Below are 11,271 nucleotides of genomic sequence, written 5' to 3' on the forward strand. Positions count from 1 at the left end.
ACTAAAGCAGAAAGAAAGAGAACACCAAGAAGATAAAAAGATTATTGAAGCACAGAATAAAACCATTCAAGATCTGCAGGCCAGTGTTTTATATATACATTGAATAGATGAAGTGGAGTGCTTCCTGATTTAGTATGATAATATTATTAATACAATTAAATATTAAAGAATGTTGCAGTTTGGTTTGTGCCTTGAGAAAATGATTATTTTGAGAAGGTGTGTGCACCTGTCCTGTCTGAGTGTGTGCATGAAGCATTTACCTGGGTCTCAGTTGCTGGTTAATTATTGTTCATTAATTACTCTGCCTTTCATGCAAAAGATGATGAAATGAAATGAAAAAAGATGGAAAAAAAGATTACATGCTGAGTAGCATGTAATGCCAGTTAAATGGACTTCTGTCTACTGATAGCCAAAATTACTTTTTCATGTTGATTTGAGAAGTCAAAGTGTATTTCTAATGTATATTTCAATAACAGTGTCTTTTTGCATTTGTTCCCTATGACATTAGTTAAAAAATGATAAACTCTATTTGCAACTGGAAGATGCATTATGTGAATGTGAAGATCTCTTGAAAGAGTAAGTAATGAAACCACAGAGATGGTTTTGTGCAGTTTTCATGTTTCATATTGTGAAGGTCATTGTTCTCCTTTAGGTACTTAGTATCAAATATTTCTGTATTATATAAATATATTTAAGTATATATTTATATTTAGTATAAAATACTGTGCACTCCTGTGGAAACATGATATTTTTCCCTCCTTTAGAACCACTGCTTCCAGGCATCTGTGTAATCTGCTCAAGGAAACCTGCACTCACTTCACAGAGAAAACCAGCAAATGTAAATTTTTTTTTTTTTTTTTTTGATTTATGAGAGCAAATGTTCTTCTAGCTTGCTCTAAATTCACAAACAGAAAGAAGTTCTCATGCTGTGTTCTCCTGTTGAGATTGGCTGCATGTGACTCTTAAAATGAGAAGTGAATTTTAAGTGGCTCACAAAACTAGAACAAGTCAATAAAGTTTAAATTCTTGAGGTTTTCAAAACATGTTTTTGATTGGGAATTTTACTTTATATGCAATGTAGAATTGTTATTATAATCATTAAAATTTTACTAACTTGATCCTGGATATTTAAGAAGTGTCTTATTTCTTTTTAGCCTCATTTCTAGAAACACTTGTATATAGATGTACTGTTCATTTTTAATAGCTGTATTTCCATACTGTTCTCTTCCATAATTGTTTTCTTAAGGAAAAATAGTATCAATTACAAAAGTGAAAGGAAAGAAGGAAAATAAGGGCATGGAGTGTTGTTTTTTATAATGACAGTTTATAATTTTATAATGACAGTTCTGTGGTCACAGGTATCTGTTGATAGGAAGAAATGCAGTGCTAAACCCTACATTACACTTTATCAAATGCTAACAGTTTTGACAATTATTGTTCAACAACATTAATGCTATAAAAATTAATATGGTTACATAAATTTATCCTCAAAATGACACTTTTTACAGAAAAAATTATATTGGGAAGGAAATTTCCAAGCTGAGATTGCTTTATATTTCAATGAAATGCACATTTTCCCTAGATTTTTGGCACCATATTTCATAATGACTTATTTAATAAGAAATGAGCTGATAACTCCTTTTTTAATTCATTATGCTAATTAAGCATAATGACTTGGACAGCTGGCATTCTTTAAAAAAAAAAATCAAAAAATTCTTGCTTTGATAGATGAACAGGAAAGAGAAGAAACAAGAGAATTGTATGAGGAACTTCATGGCAACATAGAAGTGAGTGACATAATCTTGCTAAAAGGAATGTGAGTTGAGTGGACATACTGAGCTGAGGGACATGTTTATGTTGAGATAATATTATATCCATGTCATGTGTGATGCAGGAAATCAGGTTTTCAGTCCCTTTTCAAGAATTATTTTTGTTTTATATGCAGCAGTGTGGGGATGTAGATCCATGTGATATGTGCTTGGTGCTGGGTGAACTCCTGTCTTCTTTTTGGACTCTGTTTCACTTACCTGGTGATTTCTCACAATGGCTGAGGTTGGCAGCAGCCCCTGGGGAACTTCCAGTGTCCAATACTGAGCTTCAAATATCAAATTTTGTTTTTAGAGAATGACACTGGCATTTGAAGGCCTTCGTGTGCAGGCAGAGGAGGACAGATTGGAAATGAGTTTCAAATGTGAGAATTCTGTTTGTTGTTGTGTTTTTATGCTGCTCATAAGGCTCAACACTTTTGCACTTCACAGCTTCTATTAGCACACAGCACAGGCAGTGTCAGACAAATGGGAACTGCTGGAAGGGTGAGCAGCTCACACTGGGACACTGGGACCCTCTTCTGTTCATGCTGGCTGCATTCACTGCCTGCCCCCTTCTATTCTTATTCCTCTGGGCCAAATTTGCAACTTTATTTTTCAAATAGTCACTCAAAGTCCAAGTTTTGTCTGTGAAGTACAGTCTAGAGATCACTTTTTATTTCATGTATTTAATTAATTACATGATAATGCATAATGCTACATAAACTTCAGCTAAATGCCTCTCTCTGTATGTTCCTGTTTCATTTTCACATGCTCTTTTCTGTCAGTTTCTTACAACAAATACGGAGTAATGGACTAATTCTGTGGAAAGCTGGCAAAACAATTATATTTAATTATAAAATCAAACATTGCCTCAACAATTACTCTTGGGAAACAAAATGTATAGCTGTACAATTGCAAGCAATCTTAAACTGGAAGTTGTATTGAACTTGGAGTATATTTCAGCTAGAATGTTAACTTTGGATATCACTGTATCTCAAAAGTAAAAGAAGAAGCAGAAAAAGTGGACAAGCTTGAAAAAGAATACAAACTGGAAGTCAGTCAGAAGGAAAAGCAGGTTTGCTCAGTTTTACCATCTAATATGTGATACAACTTTATTTGTGACTAAAGGGGCAATGCAAGAGCCAAGAAGTGTTTCTGGGTATTAGTAGAAAAGTAGAAAATTCTGGGTATTAGGAGAAAATAAGTCAGATTCTGCTAAGTTTGGTGATGTTTCAGACCTTTAGTCTACTGGAATTGATAGTTTGATTTTGAACTGGAAAACCTTTTTAATTAGAGTAATGTGACTTGATCAATATTTGGCTGAGATTAACAACCTTGTCTAACCTGAATGACAGCAATGTCTGCTTCTCATCCCTGGGGTACAAATGGAAATGAGTCTGTCCCTTTCCCAGACTTCATGATGATATTTATTTAATTTTTCTAGATTTCAGCTCTTACCATAGAGAGAGATGAACAAGATGGAATAATAAAAGACATCCAGGCTCAGCTGCAGACATCACAATATAAAATAGCTGACTTAATGGAAGCCAAATGTAAGAGTTCTGTCTGCTGTGTTTGAATGTAATTGTTTCTAGAAGCACAGGAAACAGGCTCATGAGAGTTTTGTTCTGTTTGTTCTGTTTGTTCTGTTTGTTCAGCAGCAGAATTTTGGGGCCTTGAGGGCCTTGTCTTTGTTTGAAACAGAAGCTGCTTATGTGGGATGGGAACTGGCAGGGTGGTTTTTAGGGGAAGTCAAGCAGTGAGAACTTTTGAAAATTGCAAGGGGGAAATCCATTGCTTCAGTTTTGCAAATTTACAATCAGGCAGGTGCCACTGAGGACACTTTTAAAAGTTTGATTTTCAATATTTTTAAGCCATCTATATTCAAAGTATTTATAGTATATTATGTCAGTACCATTGGTCTTTGTTAAATTCTATCATTGTATGTAATCTTCCATTTATAGCAGCATTTTTTAGTAAATATCCTAGTTTTAAAAATATAAACATACATTTTTTTGCTTAGCTCATAAAGAAGAAATGTTGAAGGAATCTGAGGTCAGTAAAGAACATTTGAGAGCAGAGCTGGAAGAGGCTAAAATTTCATTGCAAAAGGCAGAGGTACACCTTGCTTATAATTTTACAGTATAAATAGACTAGATGAGTATTTGAATAAATAATTATGGATACTTTAGATATGAAACAGCTGTAGCTGTTTGTTGCAAAACAATGTTTGGAAATTATATCATGTTTTGAAGGCTAATCAGAAGAACTTAGAAACTGAATTCCAGACTACAGTGAAAACATTAATTGAGGTCACCAGAGAAAAGGAAGCACAGGAGGAAGAATGTAAAAAAGTGAAGGCTTTGCTTGCAGCCATGACAGAGGAGTTTGAGATTTCTACTGCCAATTTGAAAAGCTTGCTGCAAAAGGAACAAAATAGGTAAATTCAAGAGTTTCAATTCAGAGACTCACAGGTTGCAGTCTATGACAAAATCAAGAACAATTGGAAATGAGATTGAAATTTGGAAGGTTTTTGATACAGTGGTTTAATGCAAAGAATTTAATGTAATTTTTTTTAATTTGTGCTGGTTGATACTGGTCGATAAAAAGTCAATTTTTGCCCCCTCCAACTTCTATAATTCTGTCTTTAATAAATGCAAATTTCTGTAAGTATACATTTGCTTATTTTAAGTTGTAAAAGTGAAATTTGATATGTGCTGCAGGCTGATATATCATGTGCCTGTTGAATAATAAATGTTCTTAAAGTGCTTGTGGTGAGACTCTGTCCTGTTGTCCTTTGAGTTTCAGTGCTTTGTACTATACATTTGGGTTTTTTAAATTATCATTTTCTCAGATCAACAAATTATGAAGTTGAATTAAAGCTGAGTACCTTGGAGCTCCAAAATAAGTCTGCTGAACTGGGTAAGGCTTGTAGAAATGCAGAACATGAGCTAGCTAGTAATAAAAATATTTTCTGGAAATGGACTGTATCTAGTACTTGGAGAAATGATTTTACAGTACCAGTACCTGTCAGGAATTCCTAAATTTATTTTTACAATGGAAACAATTTTGGTTTAAGACCATCCATCCTCTTTTTTTTTTTTTTCCTGGAACAATGCAGATGCATCAATACTTGGAGAATACTTTGGTCTTGCAGTCCATGTTTTATTTGAAGCCTTAATTGTGGAAAACATAATAGGTTCTGAATTTTATTTTAAGATAAATAATTAGTTTCTCTTCAGACATAGATTTGCTAATGTCTTTCTAAATCATTTTTTCAAGTCTACATTCAGATTAAGTCATAAATTAGCTGAACTTAATCCAATAAATTTTGAGAACTGGGTATTGGAAAAAAGTAAATGTTTTATACTGCCTGCTAAATATGAAAAATTACTTATGTTCCATTAATTTTACATTGCATGTGCTATAGAAAAGATGACTAAAGTAAAATGTGAGAAAGAAGTGCAGCTTGAAGAGCTATCAGAAACTCTGGTAAATGTTCATTGTATTAATCTCATGGCATTTGCTTTTCATATGAAATTCCTCTTGCTTTGTAAGTACCTTAAATGTCAGAAATAAACACAGTCCAATCTACCTTAACATTTCTACTGAACTTTCTCACACACAGTTTCAGTGTTTTCTTTGAAGAACTTGTTTATTGTAACTGTTTTTCTCGTCTCCTGTGTTTTGCTTTTCCTTGTCAAGATTTTTGGTTATTTCCTTCTTTGTTCATGCCCATTCAAATGCCTTTATATCCCTCTGGCTAGAAAGTTTTCCCATTTTTTTCTTAATTTACAGAAGTTAATTACTCTGTCCTCTGTGAACCTTATGTGTTCTGTGACAAAGGCCCATTTTCTGTCACAGAAGTCTAAGCTATATGAAGTACACTCTTAATGGAGGTTTATTTTCATTTTGATTTTATATTTACAAGTCTAACAAGAAACTGCATCAACTGAAGGTAGTCTGAAATCAGGTGTGCATTTTCCACAACTGCTTGTAATGCTCTCCAAATCAGAGAGGTCTGAAATAGGACAGTAACATGTTTTTGTAAATAGCCAATCACACATCATAATTTATTCAGATGAATGCAAAGGCTTATGAAGTTTGAAGCAAATGTCTTTATTTAAAATTATGTCCAAGGAACCTAATTTAGTAGTTTTGCTGACTGGGTAATTAAACTCACAGCACTGGTGTCAGAGTTCACTCCCTCCCACCACTTCATATTCCACCAGAGATGTGTAAAAATACAGTCTGGATAATCCATGGCTGGGATTGGTTCTTCTGAAAGCCTGGAGTTTATAATGTATGCTCAAAACTCTTCCTTTTCCTTTTGCAGAAACAAATGCATGATTTGAAAGTACAGCTGACTAGCACAGCTGAAAAGGAACAAGATTATTTAAAGCAGCTTTTGAGTCTGAAAACAGATCTTGAACAAGAGGGGTATGACCATTTTGAAAATATAATATTTGATTTTTTTTGGTGTTATGTAGGAGTTACTTTGGTACACAGAGAAATGAGCTGTGATTGTTTTCTAATGGAAATTTGGAACCACACAGTATGACATTAATGATATACTTACCTTTGTAAATTACATTTTATTTATATTATTCTATGGAATATGCAGTTGTTCTAGATCTCTTTGACTTTGTTAACAAGAAGAGAAAGTTTCTGAATTCATTGTTGGTCCTGCTTTGAGCTACATAATCTTCACTAACCATTATATTTATATAGAATTGACTCTGGTTTTCTTTACTTCTTCTGTCACCTTTTTATATCACTGTAACTTTGCTGCAAAGCTTATGTTTGTAGATAAAGGCCTGGACTTTTTTCATCATGGAGTAACACTTAATAATGGGTATATTTAACTTAAAAGGATATTTCAAAATGCATGTTCTTATTCCTCTTGGCCATTTGTTTTAAATTAGGTTAAAGAATGAACAACTAACAGTGTTTCTCAATAAGGTTTCACTAGAGAAAGAACAAATAGCACAAGAGAAAAATGATGTGGTGGCAGAACTCAAGAAACTGCAAGAAAAACAAGAGGCAAGTTGTAAACTTCCAGCTTTTATTTAAAGGACAATGATCAATTTTACAAATCAGATGATAAATTGCAACATGACATGGTTGTGTAGAGTACCCAAACTATTTTTGTGTTTGAATTGGAAAGAAAGTGTATTGTGAATAAGGTAGGTCAGTGTGCTTTGGATGTCTTTGAATTTTTTAAGAGATCACTTTGAATTTTATTTCTTTGCTGACATGGGTCTTTATTTAGGATAGTAAGAAAAAAGAAGAAAATACAAAGCAGTTAGTTGTAAACCTAGAAGAGGCAAATGCCCAGCTAAGGCAAGTAAAAACAAATGTTCATGTCTGATATTGTTAAAGGAAATGAATTCTGATAGTTGTGTTCATATGCTGCTTTCTGGGATTTTTTTGATTAAATAAAACAGCTAAACAGAAACTATTCAATATTGCTGTTGGCCAAGCAGAAATTCTCTCAGATTAGAAACACTTATTGTTTCTAAGACTTTTTTTTTTCTGTTTCTGTAACTAAAAGAACATTTTCACTGAGCACCTTCTGAAGTTCCCATTAACAGCTCTTTTTAGAAAATAAAATAGGAGTTTATTAGCAGTACTGAAAAGAAGTTAATTTTTGAGTAATTTTTAGTCAATGCTTACTAATGTTTGTTAATTTGGCTCTTAGAATTGAACTGGAGTCTTTGAAAGAGAAAATGGCAAAGACAGCTCAAGAGATGCAAAGTAAACTGGATGAAAAAGAAGAAAATGTAAGTCATGTCATGAGAAAATGTTACACAACCTGCAGGGCAGAATTTAAATGTAAAATATTTGTTGGGTTTTTTCTGCACAGCTCTGCCTGGGGGATGTGGTCTGTGCCAGAGGTTTTCTTCTTTCACAGCTGCTGAGCCCTGTTATTTTCAAAACAAGCACAATCACTGGGATTTTTACTCTTTGATTGGAAATTGAATATTAAAGATTTATTTGATTTCAGGCAAACAGAAAACCTGCTTTTTTTTTTTTTTTTTTTTTTTTTTTTTCATCTACCCACTGGGTGATGGATGAGCTCTGGATTAGTTTTTCATATGCAATGTGAGTTTTAGTGTTTCAAAGCAATCCATTAAAATGGATTTCAGAATTTCATTGTGAAAGTCAAAAGATGCCCAATTGTAATTTCAGGTTAAGAGCACTGAAAATGAAATTTCAAGAAAGGAAAAGCAGTTGAAGATTCTAGAAAATAATTGGGAAAATTCATTTTTTCATGGATTGTAGGGAACTTCATACAAATGTATTTTTTAAATTGTGAAGATATTGGGTTTTTTCCTTCTTCTGTCTTAACTCTATAACCACTAAGGAACTGCTTCACTGCTATTAATTAACATCTTGTAGGACTTTATGTCTAAAATTTCAATAATTCTAACACATCAGTTTGTATTTCAGTCCCATCAGAATAAACCAGACTGGTGCAAGTGCATGTTTGAGAATGTTGGCAGGAATTGCTAACACACTGAGTAATTTTTAGGACTTAATTAATGTTTGAAATATCTCTTTCAGGTGAATAATTTAAAGAAACAGGTGGAAAATAAAACCAAATGCTTTGAAGAGTTGCAGCAGGAGGTATGTAGAGATTTTGAAAGTTACAAATACATCAGCACATGGTATTTTGGGGTGACTTTTCAGCATTTTTTGTCTGCTGTGATATCCTTAGATACACCTATGTAATTTAAAAATTTTCCTTTCTTATCCTAACTGAGCAAATTAAGGACTCATCTTTGGAATCACTTGATCTGTTAAATTAGCCTTAATTTGAAAAAAAGCAATTACAAAAATAATACCTTTAATAAACTTCTATGTTTTCATTTACTACGTAGTGTTATTTATGTATTTGTAATAAAGACCTATTACAGTTACCACTAGTAGAAAATAATTCTGCACTAGTACAAATTGTAGTAACTTCACTGTAAATATTTATATATTTATATATATAACTTGTATTTTTTGTCATGACATCTCCACACCTTCTGTCAGCAGCATCTTAGTTTTAATTCCCATTTAATTCTCATTTGTTATTCCCCGTGGTTGCTCAGGAGGAGCCTTTTTTAAGGTCATGAAGAAACAGAAATATCACAGTAATTATTTGAACATTCTTTTGTTTGGAGAATTGTTCTGGAACCTGAACTGCACAACAGAGCTATAGAATGAACTCAATTCAATAACATGAACTTAATGAAAACTGTAATTTTTTGCCATTCTTGACACACTTAAACCATTACATAATTCTGTGAAGTTACTAAGGTACAGTTGTTTTGCTTTATTTCAACAGAATAAGGTGCTGAAAAAGAAAATTACTGCAGACAGCAAGAAAATCAGTATTTATGAAGAGAAGGTAGGTTTAAATAAGATCACATAGAAGATGAGGTGAGTGTTTTTAAGTCTCAGTGTAATTAATGATAAATTGTTAAATACATTCTGAACTGGTTTATGGATCTGGGATACAGATTTGGCAGGAATGAAGTCACAGTTTTTAGAAGATTTTTAATCTTGGGCACTGACTATTGGACATTTAAAAGAGATGGACTTCACATCACAATTAATTATGTTTCTAATCAGTTCCTTTCCTTATTTTCCTTTTATTGATAGTGGACTGAACAGTAACTCCAATGTGACAGAAAAGAATTTAAAAGACTCACTTCAGGCTGTTCTTTAAATGTTTTCTGCAGTGGGAATCTCTCTAATGGGAATATTGTGTCCAGCTTTAGCTACTGCACTTGAAGAAGGAAGTGGATTTTTTTTGAGCATATTCATTTGAGGAACTTAAAAGGAAAAACTGTAATCAAAATGCACAGCTGGGAGAAAAATGTACCATAAAACCTGTGAAAATCTCATCTAGATTTACAAGAGGGAGAATAAAATCTCCATTTGTATTTGGTTTTTTTTTCAAGGAATTCACAGCATGTAGGGCAATCCTTCCCATTGTGCTGTTACCATTGTTTCTCTGAATATTTTTTAACTCACTTGAAAAAAAGCTGAACTTTTAAATAGGAATTTTAATCATATACCTGAAAACTAACACTGTGTTTCTGCTCAAAAATAAGAGGTTAAAAAAATCATTAACATATTAATTCCTAAGCAAATAACAGCAGCAATTCTGCATTCTCAAAAGGTGAATAAATTGCAGTTAGAGATGGAAAATATGAACAAGCAACATAAGGAAGCAGTTGACATCTATCAAAAAGACATAGAAACAAGAAAAATGAATGAAAATAAACTTAATGAACAGGTGAGAGGTGTTAATTTTTACTGCAATTGAATATTTTTTATTTAAAATGTTTTTATGAAGTTTTATTGACCAGATTCCTTGCTGTTAGATTTCAGCCTTATCAACATAAATTGAAATTCTTGTGTATGCCTGTGAGCAAAGCTTTAGGTGATGAAGTTGAAGGATGTGAATATATCTTCAAAAAGAAGAACCCAGTTAAAATTTCATTATTTCAAGATACAGCTCAAGGAAATTCTACCTTTGGTATTAAGTCAGCATAGCTAAATTAGATTATAACTTCTCCCATATTAGTATTTTTTGATGGCAATACTGAGAAATGTTAGGGCAGAGTGCTTGAAACTTTGGTTCAAATTGAACTTTCCTTCCATGGATGTGTCTTTAATCTTGCTCATTTTAACAATCTTCATAAAACAATCTCAGTTTTGAAAAGGATCTTAAAAGCAAATGAAGTTCAAGTGGGACTACATTGCACCCACAGGGGGAAGAAGAAATTAAACTTAAGATTTAAAAAAAATATGTTGTTATATTTGTGAATAAAATGCAATTTGCTGCTAACAGGTAGAAAAGGTGAAGTTGCTTTATGAGGAAGCAACAATGATACAGAGAGAAACTGAAACCCGATGTCAGCAACAGGATAACTGAGATGGTGGCACTCATGGAGAAGCACAAGGCAAGAGATTTTCCTGATTGCTCTGATTTGTCATGTCTTCAGAACCTTTCAGAACAAAAAAAAAAGGCCTGAATCTGGGAAAAAAAGTGACTTTTCATCACCTAAAATAGAATTCATTTGAAGATTTTGAAAACAGATAATTCCATTTCTCTAAATTTCTAGGATTTTATTTTTTTTTTTAAATTCAGGTTTCCTTTGATACCATCTGAATGCAGGATTTTTCAGTTTTAGTTTGGCCTCTTTCTCTGAGGTGACTGTCAGCAGTTTACCTTGACACCTTTTAATTTACCTTTCTATTCCTCACTTTTGCAATATTTTTAGCAGATATTAACAAAAATAGCATGGCTGGCTTTTAGGTGCTGAATACACAGGAATAAAACACTCCCTGCCAGTCCACAAAATAACACTGCATTAAGCATTTTCTGTTTTACAATTTCTGCAGAAGCATCAGTGTTTGTTCATGGTACTTTCTGAATTTTCTGGTTTAAAAAAATTGTGTT

The 11,271-nt window shown here is 32.9% G+C and overlaps 1 protein-coding gene across 1 annotated transcript; it reads left to right on the forward strand.

Annotated features, from left to right (window-relative positions):
- Nucleotides 1-374: 374 nt before the first annotated feature.
- LOC306816788 (synaptonemal complex protein 1-like) lies at nucleotides 375-10,743 on the forward strand (the record flags this gene model as incomplete). Its single annotated transcript, XM_079333250.1, has 18 exons — nucleotides 375-576; nucleotides 765-838; nucleotides 1,729-1,787; nucleotides 2,122-2,191; nucleotides 2,810-2,883; nucleotides 3,253-3,361; nucleotides 3,832-3,926; nucleotides 4,064-4,248; nucleotides 4,663-4,730; nucleotides 5,239-5,300; nucleotides 6,145-6,248; nucleotides 6,734-6,851; nucleotides 7,081-7,151; nucleotides 7,510-7,591; nucleotides 8,376-8,438; nucleotides 9,145-9,207; nucleotides 9,985-10,101; nucleotides 10,660-10,743. Exons 4-18 carry the CDS (start codon nucleotides 2,125-2,127, stop codon nucleotides 10,741-10,743), a joined length of 1,362 nt encoding a protein of 453 aa, XP_079189376.1. The 5' UTR covers nucleotides 375-576; nucleotides 765-838; nucleotides 1,729-1,787; nucleotides 2,122-2,124.
- Nucleotides 10,744-11,271: the final 528 nt, after the last annotated feature.

This window comes from Erithacus rubecula (assembly GCF_903797595.1).
Source record: "Erithacus rubecula genome assembly, contig: scaffold_88_arrow_ctg1, whole genome shotgun sequence".
Classification (NCBI taxonomy): Eukaryota; Metazoa; Chordata; class Aves; order Passeriformes; family Muscicapidae; genus Erithacus; species Erithacus rubecula.